General features: G+C 37.8%; 2 protein-coding genes across 5 annotated transcripts; one reads left to right on the top strand and one right to left on the bottom strand.

Moving 5' to 3' along the window:
* Nucleotides 1-2697: 2697 nt before the first annotated feature.
* crdhl (cone RDH-like) lies at nucleotides 2698-7623 on the bottom strand. Its single transcript, XM_039651567.2, has 7 exons — nucleotides 7162-7623; nucleotides 6144-6278; nucleotides 5873-6064; nucleotides 4925-5086; nucleotides 4224-4343; nucleotides 3839-4043; nucleotides 2698-3655 (listed from the first exon to the last, which is right to left on the bottom strand). Exons 1-6 carry the CDS (start codon nucleotides 7226-7228, stop codon nucleotides 3898-3900), a joined length of 822 nt encoding a protein of 273 aa, XP_039507501.2. The 5' UTR covers nucleotides 7229-7623; the 3' UTR covers nucleotides 2698-3655; nucleotides 3839-3897.
* A 646-nt stretch (nucleotides 7624-8269) lies between these two features.
* Nucleotides 8270-20663, top strand: pogzb (pogo transposable element derived with ZNF domain b). Of its 4 annotated transcripts, none has more exons than XM_089117862.1 (21): nucleotides 8270-8413; nucleotides 8911-8988; nucleotides 9173-9282; nucleotides 9461-9556; nucleotides 10680-10864; nucleotides 10954-11062; nucleotides 11156-11407; nucleotides 11668-11847; nucleotides 11941-12041; nucleotides 12122-12405; nucleotides 12554-12708; nucleotides 13857-13957; nucleotides 14043-14189; nucleotides 14424-14558; nucleotides 14643-14833; nucleotides 14926-15066; nucleotides 15227-15277; nucleotides 15357-15469; nucleotides 16589-18241; nucleotides 18431-18464; nucleotides 18667-20663. In XM_089117862.1, exons 3-21 carry the CDS (start codon nucleotides 9177-9179, stop codon nucleotides 20486-20488), a joined length of 5856 nt encoding a protein of 1951 aa, XP_088973988.1. In that variant the 5' UTR covers nucleotides 8270-8413; nucleotides 8911-8988; nucleotides 9173-9176; the 3' UTR covers nucleotides 20489-20663. The 4 variants fall into 4 exon arrangements, with proteins under 4 accessions (XP_088973988.1, XP_039508092.2, XP_088973989.1 ...); XM_039652158.2 differs by having other exon boundaries at nucleotides 9437-9556; XM_089117863.1 differs by lacking the exon at nucleotides 8911-8988 and having other exon boundaries at nucleotides 8294-8413.
* The last annotated feature ends 673 nt before the right edge of the window (nucleotides 20664-21336 follow it).

The raw sequence follows: 21336 nt of genomic DNA, 5'->3' as shown, positions 1-21336 counted from the left end.
AATTCCCTCAGAGCTAGTGAAGTGCTGACTTTAACAAGGCCCCTAACAGTCGAGTCAAGCGAACGGGTCAGCAGTTGCCGTGACCCCTAAACTCTTGGAGCCATGCACAGTGACTCAGGAAGATGAAGGTTTTATGATCTTTTCAGAGCTCAGCTGGTCTCCAATGAGGTTTTATACAGCCCTCCCATTTCCCACAAATCCTCCCAAAAGCCTCATCAAGGCACAATGGATAGGGGGTTGAGCACAACATTAACCCCTGGGGCAAAACAAATAGAGATGGTCACGATGATGTACTTTTATAAGAGCAGCCATTATGACTTAGACTCACGTCTGTATTGTTGTTGAACTGTTTCACAATTTTGACGTCATACTTTTTCTCAGAATTTAGTTTGCCTCTCACAATTATGCTTTTCCCCTCAAAATTCAGCATTCACAATTACTGTATTTCATTATATCAATACAAATCCATGGAACATATGTTAAACTGTTATAATTAAAATTTATTTGGAGTACTTTATCGTAAAATATCTTTATTAGTAAGAATAGTATGATCACTGTATAATATCAGTCTTTAAATGCAATATAATTAAAGTGTACCTATAGTATACTTGCTATAGTTCCACTTTAGCACAATTGAATGTACTTGAGTATATTTTTAGTTGCACCTCAGCACTACTTTTGGATAACTTAAGACTTTAAGAATTTATTACACCAAAAGTACAACTCTATTGTATTCATATTAAGTACATAAATATTTAAATGTATTTGTAGTAGTTGGCATAAAATAAACGTATTTCACATACATTTTGGTATATTTATTTTTCCACTATACACTGTAAAAAAATATTGTTGGTTTAACTTAAAAAATTAAGCCTGGTTGCCTTAATTTTAAGTTAATTGAAATGGACAAATTGAGTTAATACAATGAAGGAGATTAATTTAATCATCTGAAACACAAAATATTATGTTATCTGAACTACATAAATTATTTAAGTTGATTTGACAAAAGAAAAAATGTTGTGATTACAAATCATGAAAATATATGGGTTTTTTTTACAGTGTATAGGGCAGGTATAAAGAATTGCAAGATGTAAACTCAGAATTGTGATATATGAACTAGCAATTCTGGAAAAAAAAAGTCTAAATTGTGAGATATAAACTCGCAATTGTGAGGAAAAAAAGTAAAAAAAAAAAAAATGCTTCCATACAATATGGCTATACAAGAGCCGTTGAATAAAATCCCCTAAAAATAAGCTCAGGGACAAACCACATCAAATTTGAATAAAAAAAAAATCATATTGGTTATATGTAAATTATACTCAGTGTGACCTGCAGGAATGACACGCTATAATACATCCGCATATGATGATATCGGCACATTGATGAAGAAGAGTTATTTTGTTCATATGAACATAGTTCAATGCTGCTTTTTCTTTTCTTAAATAATTAATAATAATGTAAAAGAGAATCAGCACATCTCTGTTTAATGTTCTTCCTCTTGTATATGAAGTCAGTGGAGACGAGCAGACGCCAGACATTGCCCAGCGGGGAACACACATGCAGAACGCACATTGATTGGGTTCAGCTCTTGACAAGCATTATGGTGCTGGATATGATGGAATGAGTTTAGTGAATTATGCTCTGTGTCGACCATAAATGATGTGCTAATGCTACAAGCTAAATTGCGCTGGGAGTTGGATGGTTTGACTGGCCCAGCAATAGGTTTTTAATTGGATTTCATCTGTATTCTCTGTTGCAGGGCACTCAGAAATGACAGTGTGTGTCGTGCATTGTCATGCCTTGATGCATCTTCTTTTTTTTTTTTTTTGACTAATTATGTTTACTTGAAATATCTTTGTCCTCCCGGGGTGCAAAAGTAGTTTTGTGCCACTGCACGTCATTTTTTTCACTTGTTTTCAGTAGTAACCCTACAATTTAAAACAGGAAAATGACTCCACTGTTTGGAAGCCGGTTTCACACAGGGCATTTTCTCAGGGACAGAGGCTCAATTGAAGAGGAAGATTTGTTATTTGCTGGCAGGGAACTCATCAGCAATTTTCTTTTCAGTCTCAATCAGACAATTATTTCCACATCGTTCAGCTTTATGCAGCAGCTTTTTTACACATGCATTGTTATTTAAAAGTTTTGGGTTTGCCATCATTTATTTGATCAAAAATTCAATAAAACATAATACTGTAAACATAATATTGGGATATTTTATTGTTTTTATATTTTAATGTTTTCAAATTTAGAATTTTCAGAAGCCATTACTCACTCTTACAGTCTTCAGGTCAATGGAATGACATGATATATATATATTAGGGCTGTCAAATGACTAATCTCATCCAAAATAAAAGATTGTGTTTACATAATATATGTGGGTGCACTACGTATAATTATTTTATATATATAAATACACACACATGCATCTATATTTAAGAAAAAATATTATTTATATATAAAATATTCATATTTATATAATATAAATCTATATACAGTATATACATGAAAATATTTCTTAAATATATACAAGCATGTGTGTGTATTTATATATGTAAAATAATTATACACAGTGCACCCACATATATTATGTAAACACAAACTTTTATTTTATATATATATATATATATATATATATATATATATATATATATATATATGTATATATGTATTACGGTAGTGTATAATGATTTTTAGCAAATGAGAATGAATGAAATAGCAATATGAGAATATGAATAAAAATGAATAACCAATTTTTTTTTTTTTACACCCACAACATAGCCAGGCAATTTGGACATCTTAGAATTTTACACTGTTTAAATATGAATAATTAGGGGGGGATTATCGGAATGTAAAATTCAATAAAGAGAAAAAATAGGAGTGCTGTTTTACATTGATTTGAGTGTCCTTGTTACATAATTGCAACTGTAACCTACAACCACATCACAGGGTGATCATGTGGTCCAGGGTCTGCATCTGTCGAAACCATATTTTCCTTTATTTTTCAATTGACCTGCAGTATTTCATTGTGGAAGGATACAGGCTTGTTGTATCATAATTACATAATAATGAACATAATTACATATTATAAACATAATCTATACACAATTAGATATGCACAATACTGGACACAATGTACCTCACATTTCTTTTTAAAGAATATTACGGGAGTTTGTTCGGATAATGTCCTGAGCACCATCATGTCATCAATCCTGAGAACAAAGATTTAAAAAAAAAAAACACACAACTCATTGTTGTCATTTGCTTCTTGTTCTTTCTCCAAAGCGGTCCACTCATAATTGATAAGAATGTGATCAATTTCAAAGAAAACACAGCCACTGTGCTTTTTTTCTTGAAAATCCTGTTCCAAAAAAAAAAAAAAAAAAAAAAAACCAATACTGGCAAATATGCATCTCTCGATGGAAATCATGTAATTTACCTTGGCCCTAGCTCTGCCATGACATCCTATCTGTGATTCCGCTACCTCTCTAGTATTTTATAGTCACAGGTATCACCACTAGAGGGAGCACTTGCAATCAGGAAGAGCGTCAGTGTGGGTTGTTTAGTCCGACCATGTAGAGCACTTTCCTCCCACAACCTTCTTGCCACTGCATCATCTTTTCCTTCTGGAGCAGTGTCTTTTTCGGCACAATCACTGCACAAAACACAGATGCACAGAAACAAGTCTGAGTTTATCTAATTGTCTTGCCCTTTCTTTAGAAGTCAGCACTCAGGATGAAACGGAAGTTTCGGTTGTCTTTTCTTTCTTCCCTATTGTGATGTATATCAGAGTGAAACTTTTTTGCTTGCAATGATTTAGTAATGGACAAATGATTACCTGAAGTAGCAGCCAGACTTCCTCTCTAAGCCTTCAGCGACAGCGCAGTAGATGGAGGTCTATGCGCCCTGCCAGGGAGTTTTCATCAGTAGCATACTGGGCAGAGAGAGTATAGTCTTCAGCATTGGGTACCTTAATAGAATATGACGATTCAGCTCTGTTCGAATCACTCCAGGATGCAGGCAGTATGAGGAAACTCCTGTACCTATGGAAGCATCCATTTATATACAAACTTGATCAAGCACGGCCATTGAAACAGTATGTGACAAAATCAACAATGACGTAAAAATTAAACATAGAATATTGTATACTTGTTGCTTTTTGTTAGTTTGTTTGTTAGGTTTCAAACTTGTTTGCTATACCAAAAACTTTAGTTGTATCTTACCTTTCAGTCTTTGTGCAAGTTCTTTGGAGAAAAGCACATTGGCCAGCTTACTCTGTTTATAGCTGGCCAGAGGACTGTAAGGCCTTTTGTCAAAGAAAAGGTCATCAAAGTCAATCTTACCTATAGGAGAACAGTGACAAATAAGGATATCTATTGGACTAAAAATGTTGTATTTTACTTTAACATCTACACTACTGTTTATTTTGTAAAGAAATAAATACTTTTTTTCAGCAAGAAAAATTGAACTTTCTGTTAAATCAAAGAATCTTGATTTAAAAAAAAGGTTTCCATAAAAATACTAATCTGCACAACTTGATAAATAAATTTACATTGATAAATATAAGAAATGTTCCTTGAGCACGAAATCAGCATATTAGAATGATTTCTGATTCTGAAGTATCATGTGACATTGAAGACTAGAATAATGATGCTAAAAATTCAGCTTTGCCATCATGTCAAGTCAAGTCAAATATATTTATATAGCACTTTACACAATACAGATTGTATCAAAGCTGCTTCACAGTATCAATCAAGACATCATAACAGTGTTGTCACAGGAATAAATAAAAATTGTAAATATATTAAATGAGAAAACAGAAATATAAAATATAAATATATTTCACAATATTACTGTATTTTTTCCTTATTTTTAATCAAAATAATACAGCCTTGGTGAGCATAAAAGAACTTTTGAAAATTACCACCAACATGTACAATACTGGACACATTCACTACGCGGCTGGGGGAGGATCTCTTTAGCACTCGTAATAGTAGATTGGTGAGAAGAAAATGTCCCAAGTGATTGACAGCCAGCTGTGTCTCAAAGCCATCCTCTGTGATCAACTTTGGACACATCATCACACCTGTCAGAAATAAAAAAAACTTTAAAGAGGTACTATTATGCAAAATTCACTTTTACTTGGTGTTTGAACATAATGTGTGTCAACAGTGAGTGTACACAACTACCCAATAACCGTAAAAATCCACATACTCTTTTTTTAATCCCTATAAATCATAAGCAGTGTCTCAGAACATCTATCATTCAAGTTATTAAAGCTACTAAAGTTATTCAATTAAGAGCAGTGAGTGATTTTCTGTTATTCTATTGTTGTCTGATTCATATCAACAGCATATATAACAGTAGGTACTACGCTGCTTTGGACGTTTTCACAGACCCAATGGCCACCAAAGCGCTTTACAGATTGCCTCACATTCACCCATTCATACACCCATGGCGGTGTCAGCCATTCAAGGCGCCATCCAGCTCGTCGGGAGCAGCTGGGGTTAGGTGTCCTGCTCATGGACACCTCGACACTTGGTCAGGTGGAACCGGGGATTGGAACACCAACTTTCTGGTTTGTATAAACCAGATAACGATATCAGAAATTTAGACTGATATGACTTTAAAACATACACAAATAATAAACTTTCATGATGATGAAGAACTGCAATCTCACGTGAGCATAACCGCAATAGAGATGATTGCCAAAAACAAAAACATCTGTTTGGTTTTGATTGAGTCTTATGAGGCAAGTTGGGTGGGGAACAGCAGCTCATTTGCATTTTAAGATAAACGGGCATGTAAAAAAAAGGGCATAATAGGTCCCCTCTCTGTATTGCTTGCTTCATTCTTGTGAAATCTTACTCACCTGCATTGTTGATGAGTATATCCAGTCGTTCTTCTGTGGATATGAACTCTTTGGAAAACTCTCGGACAGAATAGAGAGAGGCTAGATTTAAATGTCTGATGACTACATTGCCATTTCCTGTGGAGCGGCGAATATACTCCGCAGCTTTCTCAGCACGTGTCAAGTCCCGGCAGGCCATAATTACCCGAGCCCCTATATGCACACACATTTACATTTATACACTGGAAGTAAGAGAATAATAGGTGAGGAAATAGTAGGTAATGTGTCATACCTCTACGAGCCATATCTTTTGCAGTTTCCTTGCCAATCCCAGTGTTGGCACCAGTGATCACAACTGTCTTTCCATCCAAACGAGCAAAGCTTTTGCAGACACCACCAGCTATCCATTTTCGCAGCAGCATAAAGCCTGTGTGGGAGATGGTATTACATACACAGTGTTTAATGAAAAGTCAAGGAGAAAACAAGGATAATATCGGAAGCACAATACATGTAGTCACGCAATGCTGATATTGTTAACATTAACAATTTGAGGACAAAGTAGGCTATAATTTGCACGGTTTTGCGTGATGATAAGCGATTTTAGGTTTAATCAGCGCGATTTACAGCAATGTCATAACCAAAACAAAATTGGATGTTATCTACTTCAGATGACATTTTCCTGTGAAAATCATTATGTTGGTCATACTTCCAAAAATCTGTGATTGAATGCCAGTATCTACACCGCGCAGTGACTGGCAGCCTCGCAGTCTCCTCAAACATTGTGTTCATCCGCGCTTTGCGGTGTCGAACTACTTTCGTGAAGTTGTTAATTCCGTGAATAACTGCAATTGCAGATTTCGAACAGAGATGGCGACAAAGAGGAAAAACTGCGGACTGCTGCTTTAACATGTAAATCTGTGCTTACTCCAATCATTTATTGTGTCACCTGATCCTTCGTTCAGATATGCTGATTTGGCATCCAATATTCCCTATTAAAATTAAATTAAACGTTGTGTTGCTTAACATTTCTGAGCAAACCGAGATACATTTTTTAAAGATTCTTTCTTTCAAAATAACACAATTTATTTGAAATGAACATCTTGTATGCCATTATAAATGGCTTTATCTTGAACTTTATTTACCCGTGCTGAATAAAAGTATTACTCTCTGATGACTGACTGAGAGAGAGAGAGAGAGAGAGAGAGAGAGAGAGAGAGAGAGAGAGAGAGAGAGAGAGAGAGAGAGAGAGATTCTTTTAATTCTTAAAGGGTCAAATAATTCACGTAACCACTTTCTCTGACGTAACTTACTGATCGACGTCAGCGCGAAGACGACGATGCCATAGTTCACTCGATCAGATGATGTGACTCGGTCCATATCTCATGTAGTTAGCAGGTGTACAAAATGAAGAATAACCCTGGGATGTTACATTCATTGTGTGTCCTGTGCAGAATGCTATATATAGGTCTTACAGCTTAGTAGCCTACCTGCTGTCCGTCTCGCCAACTGGCTGATTAAGCGCGTCTCATCATTTAGCAGCAGATTTCATCGTGTTATGAAACGTTAATATCTCAGCATCAGTTTCTTCAACTTTCTTGTATGATTAATAGCCTCAATAGTCAGATAGTGGTTTTAATAATATTCAGCGCTGAAAGTATACAGACCTAGGATATTTTGTAATCTATTATTTATGTTAAAATAAAGTACAACATAAACAATTAAGTTATTGGTTCAGATTACCGCTTCTTCTGAGTCATATTGATTCACTTAAAAGAATCGGTTCAGAGGATTCATTTCATCCGACTACGCTGTTAGATGAACTAAAAAGAATCGACTCTTAAGAGTCACTTGTTCTTGAATCGAATATCATTTCATGCTGAATTATTTAGTAGTAACGACTTTGCAGTGAATTGCAATAGTAGTTAAGTAAACATGTTGTTAACAGTGCAATGGCATGTTCCATACATATTAGCGGAAGGACGCACGTTTGAGAACCGAATCTCATAGTAGCCTGTGTATCTGTAAACCAGTTGGAACCGGTTCTAAAAAGTACTGCTTTTTGCTTTTTGGTTCCTAAAATATTTATCAATGCTTTACTTGTCAATTGAGTAAAAATTAATATTTACAGCCAATATTTTTGTATGGGAGATGTTTTATCAATAATTTAAAATCAAGAATTGAGTTCAGACAGAAAACACCAGTCTTTGATGGTCTTGTCAATTTAGCTGCAAAACACCATTTTGAATAAAAAAAAAACACTATCTGTTTGCCACTATTGAGCCAGCAGTTGGTTAGATAGTGTAAAATGTTGTCGTTGTAAGGAAGGAAGCCATTTTCTTGCTCCAGTAACCACTCCTCCTTATTTCAGATATTACATCCAATCAGAGGTCCGAATCCAAAACAGGAAGTGGCGTTGTGCACGCATCAACCAATCGCTGTCGCCGAAAGAGCAGAACCTCTGCCCATTTAGCGCATTTATTCGTCTCGTCTGTGACGTACCGGCTGGCTTTGTGTGCTTTCAATATATTACATTGCACATATTTCCATATAGACTATAATCCGGTAAGTATTATTTATAAATTCGACAATATTCGTTATATTGGCGCTTTAATCTACACATTAAATGATCGACGTTCATTATGTGCGCAGGGGACAGTATGCGGAATGCGCACTTAGCGCGCGAGGTGGTTGCTGCATAATATGTGACCGAGTACTGCTAATTGTAATAAAAATCGCGCCGTCACTCGTTCCAACCTAGTTTAGATTTTAATCCGCATTTATTGTTATTGTACACATCTAAGGCTCATGCTTCTATTTGGGTTTGTCAAAACATGTAGTCTCACGCATTGGATGAAAGGACACAGGAACTACTTTTCTCTTTGCCTCTTTCAGTTGGATGAAATCACATTGCGCGTACTTAGACAATTTGTTGAAGGCTTTCCTGAAGTGATACGGCAGCACACTGAACATCTAACCCATTTATTACATTTTTTATAAATAATATATGTGAACACAAAATGTGGTTTACTCACTCTTTTATTTATTTATGTAATTTGCAGGATGAGGGTTTTTTGTAAACGCCACCCTTGACGTTGAAACTGGTCGGACCTGAATGCTGTCAGAGCCCTGTGAAAATTGTGAGGGTCTTCACTTCAGACGTCATTCAGCTGTCAAATCTAAAATGAAAACCTAAAATTTCACGACTTATGATTTATTAATACGTTAAATACCATGGGCAGCAATTACATTACTGTTTAGTGTTTTCATATAGATTGTACAAGCACGTTAACCGTTTAGCTCAATAAATACTTTATGATTCAGAAACATGGACGCGGATTTGTTTATGGAGTGTGAGGAGGAGGAGCTGGAACCATGGCAACAGCAAAATTCAATGGATGAATTAGAGGGAAAGGCTGATACTACTCCGACCGGTGTGTAATATATTTAATATATTCTTTTTTGAAATATTTATTGTTAAATGTATGTTTAAATCACCCATATTCCAGAGATTCTTTGTGTAATTAAGAAATATTTGTATTTTAATATCATTATGCTATCTAAAACCTGTCCCCCACTGTTGTTTAGTTTCTTCCACTTCTGCCATGACAGTGGTTGATATTCCAGCTGAGCCTAAGACTGTGGTGATCCCAAACCTGCCACCAGTAGTAAATACGGCAAACGCGGTTCCGCTGATCACAAATACATGTGAGTATCCTGTTACGTATTATCAGTTTATTTTGCCTATTAATTATTTACTCATCCTCTTGTTGCTCCAAATCCGAATGACTTTGTCCTTTAAAGGGGTCATGAACTGGCTTTTTAAATTTTATTATATTGTTGTCTGGGGTCAACTTATGACGTTTGCTCGGTTTTTGCAGCGACCGTCTTCTTCCACAACCAGGCACTGACTGTACAATATATTCTATATTGCTTGGTAGCTCGATCTGTTTTGTCATCATGAGGAAGGCCTATGTTATTTAGCTATGCGCGAATCAGTGGGCGGAGCTAAACCAACCGCGTTGATCTTCTTCTTCTTCTGCGGGGGTGGTGTTTTATCCTCTTTGACGTCATAGTTCCCCACTTTGAAAAACGAGTCGTTTGCTAGGGCTGGTGTCAATAAAAGCTTTTATTGGACTAACACGGACTCAGTTTTCAGTTCTGAAACTTGCAGGATATTCTTATAATACGATTACCTCTTAGATGTAATTCTTATAATACGATTACCTCTTAAATATACCTCAAGCCAGGACAGATTTGTTCAAAAAGGCTTTCATGTGTTTTGCTCCTTCTACTTGGAATGAGCTACAGAAAACACTAAAACTACAGTGTCTTATTCCCTTAAATGATTTTAAAGGTTATGTTAAAGCTATAGAACATGAATTCATCCACACGTGCAAATGTTTTAATTAATGACACTTTTATTTTAAATTGATACATACATGAATTGTCTTTGCCTTTTTTGTGTTTGTTTTACGATTGTGTTTGTTTTGTGATTGTGTAATCAAATTTGTTCTGCTATCTTGGCCAGGTCTCTCTTGAAAAAGAGATGTTATATCTCAATGAGACAAACCTGGTTAAATAAAGGTTAAAAAAAAATAGATGTGAAAATTTGATTTCTCAGTTCATCACCCCTTTAAACACAAACTAATTATAAATACTATCTTGGCTGCTATTTTTCCATTGAGAAAAATTATAAAAAGTGGTTTCTATGATTTTTAAGCACAAAAGTTGTATAAACTACAAAAATGGTACACCAGGGCCTTTGCCACTATCTTGATAACAGCATTTTATCTGCACTACTTCTTTACTCAGTTATTTATTCTTTCAGTGACTCAACGCATGGTTCCTGCTGCTGTGCCGGCGGACATTCCTAAAGCAATACAAGGGCAACAGGTCTTTTTAACATCAGGAGCAGGAAGGCTGGGCACTGTGGCTCTGTCGCAGGTTCTCCTGCCTGTGACATCTACTATTGCCAATGCCACCAACAGCCAGCCGTTTTACTTTACCACTCAGGTGCTGCCATCCCACCTCATAGATCCCAGCTCATTTCTGGTTACCTCAAAATGTGTTAATCAAAATGTTTCCTATTGTGTATGATACAGGGTCTTCCTGTGCAGAATATCCATCCTGGCCAGCCTGGCCAGGGCCCGATGAGTTTGGTGCTGAATGTCCAACAAGGCCAGACTGTTCGACCCATTACTTTAGTCCAAGGTATGTCAAAATGCGCCTTAAACTTCGGTTTTAGTTTCACAGGGTTTGATTTGCTCATTGATTTAACAATGTTTCATTTTTATGTCTGTTCAGCACCTGGGACACAAATATTTAAACCAGCTGTTGGAGGAACCCAAATAATTACCCAGCCAGCTCAAATAAGGGCCACAGCGCCGGTCGCAAACAGGCCCCAAACGCCTAGCACTTTTAGCACAATGCAAATCCCTGCTACTCTTACTATCCGGACCACAACAGCGATCGCCCCACCTGCAGTCAATTCTCTGGCCACCATGTCCTCCACAACCATTACTCAGCCCTCCACAGCACGAACCACAACTAAAATCGGTAAGATGCAGGATCCTGTTGATAATTAAACTATAGCCTATCTTTATTAGACAAAGATTTAAGCTTTTTTTTAAGAAACAGTGAAGGTATGAATAAATATTTGGAAAGACTAAAAAAATCACAGCCAAATTTACAAGATAAATTCATGTAAATTAGTATTTATTACAGATGGTGATATTCATGTTATTACTCTGTATTGACCAATCAGCATCCAGGACTGCAATGATCTGTTTTAAAATTGGGTTTATTCCTATTTACAGTTACAATAAAGCCAGGAAATGGACCCTTGGACATGCAAAACATAATGAGCCTTGTGAAATCTGTTAACCTTCCCGGTGGGGCTCAAGCACAGACCTTTGTTGTAATGAGCAATCAAAAAACCAATAACGGCTCTATTGTTTCCTCTGCTGTTCCTGTCATGACACAAAATGTTGTTCAAAGTAAGTTTCCTGTTCTCTTCTTGGTTAATGCATCAGTTCCATACTAGACGAAAGCCACGCTGATAAATTCCAAACACTTTCCTTTCTTTGTAGCAATCCCTGTTACCCATACGACACCATCAACGATCTCTCATTTGTGTCCTCGTTGTGGAGCTCAGTTCAAAATGATCGAGGCTCTACGGAATCATATGTGTGTAAGTACACACTTTTTGAAGATACTATATTATGTCTGGTCCCCTAAAAAGTGGTCAATTAATTATTATTCCCCCTTTAGTTCTGCTGCCCAGCTCTTGTCCAGACGCCCGACACAAGCAGTACAGCAACTGCTGTGAACACACCAGCCCCTACACCTAAGAGCCCCCCTGTTGTGCCTAGTGTCAAGCTGGATAGCCCACCTACAAAGACTGGAGATACTCCGCCCAGACTTGTCATGCTGGTGGATGATTTCTACTACGGCACATTCGAGGGGAATCGAGTCTATGTACCAATGGACAACTCAAAGGAACCGTTATCGTTCAAATGCCTTTCCTGTAGCAAGAGACTGAAAAATAATGTTAGGTATGTTGATGGACTTGTTGATGTGTAGTTTGCAGATGCTATTTTCATTTTTAAGAAATTTCCCAGTGCTGCTTCTAAACTTGGACAGAGGATGTTTTCTTTCATATAATAGAATGTTGAATTTAGTAAGTACTTATTCTCATTGTAGGCTTATGAACCATATGAGGTACCATGTTGAGTTGGAGCAGCAAAATGGGGAGATGGATACGCACACGTCCTGCCAGCACTGTTTCCGCCGCTTCCCCACACCATTTCGTCTTCAATGCCACTTGGAGAGCGTCCACACTTCCATTGAGTCATCTAGTAAGAATTTTTTTACAGTTTAATAAAGTTATGGCTCTATTATGATTTTTTTTTAAATATTTTTGAAAAGGAAACTTATGCTCACAAGGCTGCATTTATTCAATCAAAACAGACAATTAAAAAACAGTAATATTTTGAAATATTATTACAATTTAAAATATTTTTCATATTGTGATATACATTCAAAATGTAATTTATTTATGTGATGGCAAAGTTGAATTTTCAGCATCATTACTCCAGGCTTCAGTGTCACACAATCCTTCTGAAATCATTCTAATATGCTGATTTGATGGTCAAGAAAGAAACCTTTATTATTATTATTATTACAATCACTATATTGTCTTGGAATATTTTCAGGATTTTTGAATAATAGCATGCTTGCTGAATATAAGTATTATTTTCTTTAAAAAAAAAATATCACTGACCCATTAGTGTACATTGATGTTTAGATGCAACTTTATTTTTGTTCACAATATTCAGCCTGTATGTTATTCCAGTTAAACATGTAGATGGGCTGTGATGTTGTATTTTCATCTTTGAAATTTATCCAGATTGATCCATGCAAAATTGGATTTTGCATTTGTGTCTCCCTCTACCACCACCTAGTTGCCAACCATTATTTTAGCAAAGCAGTGTTGTGTGTGTTTTTAAACTGTTATTTTCTTCTATCACACAAGAAACAATAGCAGCTTTTCTTTACAGTGAATCAGGTCATACAGAGACAGATAAAGCTTTTAGAGGTTGTTCATCATCTCACATATGTCCCAAAAAAAAAATTAAATATTCAATATTTTGTTGGCAACCTGTTGGAATCAGTCTTAAAAAAAACAAGCTTGCAAAACTGGTTATGCTGGTTAGAGCCTATGCAGATTAAAAAAAATCAACAGACACACTCTTAACATGTGCACTAGTATATTTGACTAAATTCAAACATGAAGACTGAAGAGGTGACTGGGGCAACAAATGTGTTTTTAACGTATATTTAACTCATATTTCATATCTCATATATTATCATATTAACTTTAACACGTATTGTATTCAGATGTTGCATGTTTGCCTGATTTATTTATTTTTGCTGGTTTGCTACGGTGACTGTAAACTGCAGTAAGTTCAGTTTATCAGCTGATATTTTTATGCTTTCTGTTCAGCCAAGTGTAAGATATGTGAGTGGTCCTTTGAGAGTGAGCCAGTGTTCCTGCAGCACATGAAGAACACCCACAAACCTGGAGAGATGCCTTATGTGTGTCAGGTAAATTAAGTAAAATTGACCTGCCCGTCTTTATAATATGAGGAGTGTCTCAGATTCAGAGTCTATGTTGCCTTTGCACTTTCAGGTGTGTGAATACCGCTCCTCCCTCTACTCGGATGTGTTTAACCACTTTCGAACCTGGCATGAGGATACCCGCCACCTTCTGTGTCAGTACTGCCTCAAAGTTTTCAAGCATTCCACCAGTTACCAGCAGCACTATATTCGTCATCAGGTGAGCATAAGTTATGAGAATAAATTATAATATAATAAAAAGAAAAAATAATTGCTTGTATAAATATTTTCAACACATTATTCTTTGCAGACTATTTGCTTCTTTTGCAAAGTCTTACTGGTTAATTAAAAAGTTAAGGGGTCGATGCATTGTTTGAAGGTGCTCTTATGTCCATTATTGCTTGACTCAACAGACATTTTGAACCATCATGTGACTCTTTTTTTTTCTTTCCAGAAATCAACAGTTTACCACTGTAACAAATGCCGTCTCCAGTTCTTGTTTACAAAAGACAAAGTTGAGCATAAAATCAATCACCACAGGACTTTTCGAAAACCTAGTGAATTGGAAGGACTCCAGCCTGGGACAAAAGTAAAATTTGTTTGTTGGTTTGAGAGCAAGGTTCAACCATTGCAAAAATATATATTGCTTTATATGTCATCTGTTTATTTCTAGGTGACCATTAGGGCATATGTTGGGATGAAGAAGTCACCAGGTCTGGCATCAAAAGCATCCACTAACTCTCAGAAGAACAGTGTTAGCACTTCACAAATATCAACTTGTAGTGGTGCCCAGCAAACACAACAACCTGTGAAGAAACAGGTCAGCAAGACATTTGACTTCTTGTCCAAGTTCCAAGAGCAGAGGTAAGCTTATGTTTAACTTTATCTAATTCATCGAACCATTTTGACTGGACATCAGAATTTGAATTATGCACTTTTGGTCTTCCTCTCTCCAGGGCACTACTGGGCAGACACAAGTGTGTGGAGTGCACTTTTGACATTCCAGACTTTGCGAATCACTACCCTACTTATGTTCACTGCTCACTCTGCTTCTACAGTACTTGTTGTTCTCGTGCTTATGCAAACCACATGATCAAGTAAATCAAGTCATATATCTTTCTTTACATTTTCTTGCACCTCTGTAAATAAAATAAAAAACTGTGCCACTTGAAATTGGAGTTTGAAGTATACAGTAGTTTGGTATGCCAGGCAGTCAATATGACATACTGATTGCAATTCATTTTTTATTTATTTCAGCAATCACGTTCCTGGAAGAGTCCCAAAAGCTTCTAAAAAGGGGCCGCCAAGGTAATATATTAACGTTTCGATTTTAAGTTCTATTTTACAAAATCTGAAACAGTACAGGTAATTTGGTGCTTTTTTGTAGTGGCGTGAAGCTGAGCTGTGCGGGTTGTGAATACTCCACTGCTCTGGGGAATATGATGGCCAAACATCTCATTAAGTTCTCTAATCACTCCCATTGCATCTTCACTCATAAAGGTGGGTGTACTCCAACTCAATAGAACATTAAAACATGTTTTTCCTGAGTCTTTGTAAAATGTTGTCTTGCTGCATGCTTGTTTTTCTTTCTCTGCTTTCTTACTTCTGTAGCTAGAAGGCATCCAACTTTATTGTAGGTGTCATTTAATTGCATGATTATAGTACTAATACAGTGTATACACAAAAGTAAAAATTCCTTGGAGCTAAATTAATAGTATTATGACATACATTGCTACTTGAATCTTTTTAGTGCAACTTATAACTGTAAATTACATCTACTAAACAACAGGTTCCAAAATGAATGCTTGTCAAGTGGCAAATGCATGTGTAAACCTTTTTTTTTTTTTTTGGGATATATCCTGGATCGATTAGAATAGCCTTTTCAGTAAATGTACAATATCTGCTATTTACACATGCAACTTTTTGTCTGTTGATCCATATGTACAGGTTTAATTAAAAAGCATGTGGTAATTACATCAGTTCGTTCAGACTGCAAACTATTAAACTTGCAGCTTTATTGACACACCCTGCATACCACTGTATATACTTCCACAGGCTGAATGTTATTTATCAACTCGATAGACACCTACAATAAAGAAGGATGTTTTTTTCCATGCATATTAAGCTGCACTCAAACACAACAGATATGCTTAAAAACTTTTACAAAGTCTTGAGTAATAGCCCGCAGTATGTGATACACAGCAATCACACGTGTGGGGTATGAGCTCAAGCTGTCCATTGTCAAAATGGACAAACATGGGCCTTTAGTACTTGGTGTGACTTTGCAGGACTTACTGGCAAGCCTTTGCAAGAGCACTCTGGATGATTAAATGAGTATTTACACAAAACCTGCACACCACCTGAACTGGAGAATATCAGGAGGAGTACAAAAAAAACCCTAAAATGGATTAATTAAAAAACATAACGACAAGGACTATCCATCTGGAAATTTTCTGCTGCTTCTGAGCTGCTTATTGTTTTCTTTTCTCAAAAGCTAACTGACCTATCAGAACCACATATACATTGAGCATGGTGTTATAAAATGGATTATTGGTGATAGTAGAGACTCCAAGGAGAAGACTAACTCTGTGTTCCTATAATCCCTCCCCTCCCCTACAGAGTGTTTGGAGACAGATATTGAGTTCTGCCAGATTGAGGAGGAGGTGGAGGGTCCACAAGGGGATGAAGCTAGTGATGTTGGGACACAGCCTGACTGGTTGTCCATGAAGCAGTGGATTGTGCCCAAAGAGGAAGGAACTGTGCCAGAATTCATGGACAGTTGTGGCCCACAGCATATAATGGCCAGAAATAGCGATGTCCTCGACTACTTCCAGCTTCTTTTCCCTGACATCCTTTTTGAGCAGATCGTTTTTGAGACCAATTCTTATGCTACTTATTGCTGCTCTTTGGGGCAGGGGGATCCTTCCTGGAACTCTGTGTCCATTGAGGAAGTCAAAGGCTTCTTTGGTCTCTCTATTCTCATGGGGCTTCAAGGCCACGTTGAGCCAGAGATGTACTGGTCCTGGGACCATCACCATGGCCGCCATGGCTCCAGAATATGTGAGCTCTTTTACAGGACCATGTCAGTCAAACGCTTCAAGCAGATCAGAACTCACATCCGAATGAGCAGCATGCTTGTGGAGAACGAAAACCAGAGTGCTGACAAGTTGTCCTTTTTTCAGCCGATGCTGAGCATCCTGCTGACAAGCATGCGGGAGGCCTACAGGCCAAACAAGTGTCTGACAGTCGATCAAGCTTTTCTACCCAGCCATGACAAAGGAATCGCTCAGGAGAAGAGTAGAAATTCACAGCCGAGGATATGGCTACTGTGTGACTCAAAGTCAGGCTACTGCCATAAACTGCTGGTTTTAACGCAACAGGAGAAAAACAAAGACTTGGGAAAATTAGTTGTACCTCAACTGATCGAGGGCTTTGAGGGTAAACATCATCACATTTTCTTGTCCAGCTCACTTGTTTCTGTGCCACTCATGCGGGAGCTGTATGACAGTGGGATATACTGCTCTAGCTCCATCCTGCCCCAAAGTCCAATTTTGCCCAAGGAGTTTTGGGATGAACCTCCACTGAACAATCCAGGTGATTTCCAACAGAAAGAACTCACCCCACTCCTTGCCACCAGATGGAAAGATAACAAGCAGCTGGTATGTCTCTCCACTAATGCTGATGCAGGCCACCCAGACGTGGTGTGGAGGAGATCTCCCACTAAGATTGGCGAGCTTTGCGCCATTGAAAGACCCCAGGCCTTCAAGTTGCTCCAGGACAACATGCGTGGTGTGGACATCTGTAACCAGCTGCTGACGTGCAACCAACTCGGCGGGCTGGTTCTTGACACCAATTGGCGGCGTCTCTTCTGGTTTCTTGTCAACTTGAGCATCATCAACTCTTTCATTATCCTACGAGAGACCCGCAAAGACAACCCACCAGGGTGGTTTCCGGGGGGTCACTTTTCCCAAGCCATCTACCGTAAACGTCTGGGGAACCAGCTGGCCAAGTGTGCCGAAAGATATGCTCGCCAGAACCAAGTCCACGATAACATGCCTGAACAACAGACTGTTAAAAAAGAAAATCTGGAGACTCAAGAAGGGGTCAGACATCGATTAGCCAAAATTACTCGTAGGACAAGGAGATGTAAAGTTTGCAACCTGAAAAACGAGCGTCATGAGAGTGTATATGGCTGCACAGCATGCCTTGTGAATCTGTGCAAACGTTCTTGCTGCTTCTGGGACTTCCATGGTTTCTCACCTAATTACCAAGGTTATAAAGCTCAAATTCTGACACTAAATATGTTGCTCAAAATAATGAATACAGTTTTCAAACAGCTTTTTAATTGGCATGCATTAAAGTGATAATGAATTGTGTTACATATTTTTTTTAACATGGAACATGTTGTTTACATTTATTGTCTTAGATTATTTGATTCATGTTCATTTTTTTCCTGTACAGGTAACGCTAAAGTTGGATTTATTGGTTCTAAGAGGTACGTATACTGGAAATCAAAGTTGTTTTCTGACAAACTGATATAATTCTTGGATTCAAAATTGCAACCTGCAATATATAAATTCCTTGAAATTTTAAACTTAGTGTGCAAAAGCTTCTTTATTTTCAATTCGCAAACTTTAAGTTTCACAACTTTTCATGTTATACATACCCTCGAAAGTGACACACTATTTCCCTTCCAGGGAAGGCACGGAGCCTGGACTTAAATATCGAACTGAAATGTTGGAAAGACGCCTGCACAGAGCTTCAGTGGACGTCAAAACTTTTTCATGTGTTGCCGATGCTAGTCTGGATGAAGACGTGGACCAGGAAATGGCCCCTCTAGAAGACGAAGACTCTGACTCAGTCTCTGAGACGACTGAAAGCGATGAGGACATGCCACGTCAAACAGTGACAGAACATAAAGTAGTGGGAACGGTAACCAATACGCTTTCACAACCTGTGAAAAACAGAGAGGAGACTCTGTCTATTCATCAGCGTCGAATACTGCTCCTTGCTCTGTGCTCCGGGATCCAGAAAGCAGCTAAAGAAATGGACACAAAACCTCAGCTCATTAAGACCTGGCTTCAAGCCAAAGAGAATCAATTAAATGAATGCTGCAGCAGGATCTGTGGAGAGGCCGTTGATCATCTAGTGGAGTGGGTTCTGACCCAACGGGAACTGCAGCGTCCTATCAGTGAGGCAAAACTGTTCGAAAAAGCTTCAGAGCTCCAAAGCCAAACCAATGAGAGCAATTCTTTTCGTATTTCTTACGAGTGGGCCGTGAGCTTCATGATGCAGCACAAATTGGGCTTGGATACCTGTTTCACAGTACATCGGGAACTCCCTAATTCCATGGAGGAAAAGTGTCGTCGCTTCATAGAGTTAGTCCACGGTCAAATAAAGACAAACAACGTCCCACATTGTGTCATTGGTGCTATGGACCAGCTTTCTGTTTTTGTGGACTTTAACATGCTGAAGGAGAATACCAGAATAAGCAGAGAGACTGCTTTTCACTTTACTGGTTCTGGGAAGCCTTTTGTAAAGATTTACATTGCAATGCTTGCAAATGGTACAATGCTACCTGCAGCTCTCTTCACAAGTCATGCCGCAAGCACGCTGAGCAGAAGCCCACCAGACTCAATCCTACTAATGGCTAAAGAGGAAGGTTTCAGCGCAACAGAAGAGCTGGAAGTTTGGGCCACCAAAGTGTGGAAGAATCATCTGGACTCGCAGAATGAGAACAAAGCCCTGCTTGTTATGGATAGCCATCATAGCCAAACATCTGAGAATGTCATATCCACAATTAGTAGCACAAAAGCATTATTCGCCAGCATTCCGGCTGGGTGTACGGGCCGACATCAACCTCTAGAGATGTGCATACGCCCTGTGCTGCAAAAGTTATTTATTGCTCGTTGGGCACAACAACCTAGTGATGGTGCATCTGGGGTCAAGTCTGAAGACCTTTTGCAGCTTCTCGTTTCTTGGTTGGAAGAGGCCATGTCTTGCTTCTCTGGTAGGCCTGAATTCATTCAGCACTCATTCTGCTTGGCCGGTCTGCTTCCTGATCAGGAAGCAAATACAAGTTTGCCTGGTACTCCGTTGGAGCTGTTAAATATGCTGTCAGAGGCCATGCTTGAACCTGAAGTAGTAGATCTGGAGTCTGAAGTAGTAGATCTGGAGTCAGAAGTTGTAGATCTTGAGTCAGAAGAAGAGCCAATGGACACACATACTGTAAACCAAGTGAACCAGGTTACTGAGAAAATTGATCTGACTCTGGACCAAGACGATACAGAAAATGAAGTCGATCAAATGAAGGATGAAGACGCAACACCAAATGAGATAAAAAAGACAGAACAACAAAAGGAAAAAACTGATGAATGTTTGGAAATTACAAGTGAGTCCACAGATTTTTCACATTCATCCCCTGTATCTGAGACTCCTTCACACAACTCTGAACAAAATCATTTATCAGAATCCGCTCTGGATCCCAGTGCTTGCCAAACAGACTCTGCAAACAGGTGATATTTGATCTACTAAGAGACATTTGGGTCAGGCATTCTTATTTTGGGCTGAATATGACTATTTAATTTACAACTTGTGTGATGGAGTGAAAATGGAAAAATATTTGAAAATCTTTTTCTTTTGTTACCCTAATTAATTAATGTATAGATTTACAGATTAAACATTGCATGATTGACTTACGTTTTCTATTGTTGGTTCTTTTTGTTTATTCACTTGTATAAAAACAATCTAATATCTTCCACAGTGTTAGGCTGTGGTTGTCTATGGACTGATATTATGTGTTTAGATTCTACATCCTCTGTAAGAAAACCAATGTTTTTACATCTGCTAATGTTTGTAATTTTGAAACTGTAAGGAGAGGATTTCAATTCATCAAGCCAGATTGAGGCCCGCAGTGGCAGGCAAATTTAAAAAAATGTTAACACTTAAAAATGTAAAATCAAGCAAATACTATTTCAAAGAGTACAGATTAATATTCTTTAATTTAGTGATAATTTATTATTATTTTGCTCTTGCATTTGAATAGGCCAATTCTGAACAATACAACTTTTAATCCATAGCTTTACAGTGTCTGTTTGAGATGCAACACATTACCAAGTCCAGATTGCTATTTTGGTTGGCAACAGACTTCCATGGCAACAAACAGTTCTTCCATTTTAGTTATTTATCTACTTACAGACCACATAAACCATGATACATGCTGGAGAGTCTTAGCATTGGTATTGCAGCAGCAGTAAATGGAGTAGTATCAGTGAATGTATTCAGTATTACTTTCAGCATCTGAATTTACCGTAGCACCCACATGATGGTGCAAGACAAGTACACTCCAGGTGACATCCATTGGCATT

Source organism: Pimephales promelas, chromosome 12 (genome assembly GCF_988280905.1).
Source record: "Pimephales promelas chromosome 12, fPimPro1.hap1.1, whole genome shotgun sequence".
Taxonomy (NCBI): Eukaryota; Metazoa; Chordata; class Actinopteri; order Cypriniformes; family Leuciscidae; genus Pimephales; species Pimephales promelas.
This window is presented reverse-complemented; position numbering and strand designations above follow the sequence as displayed.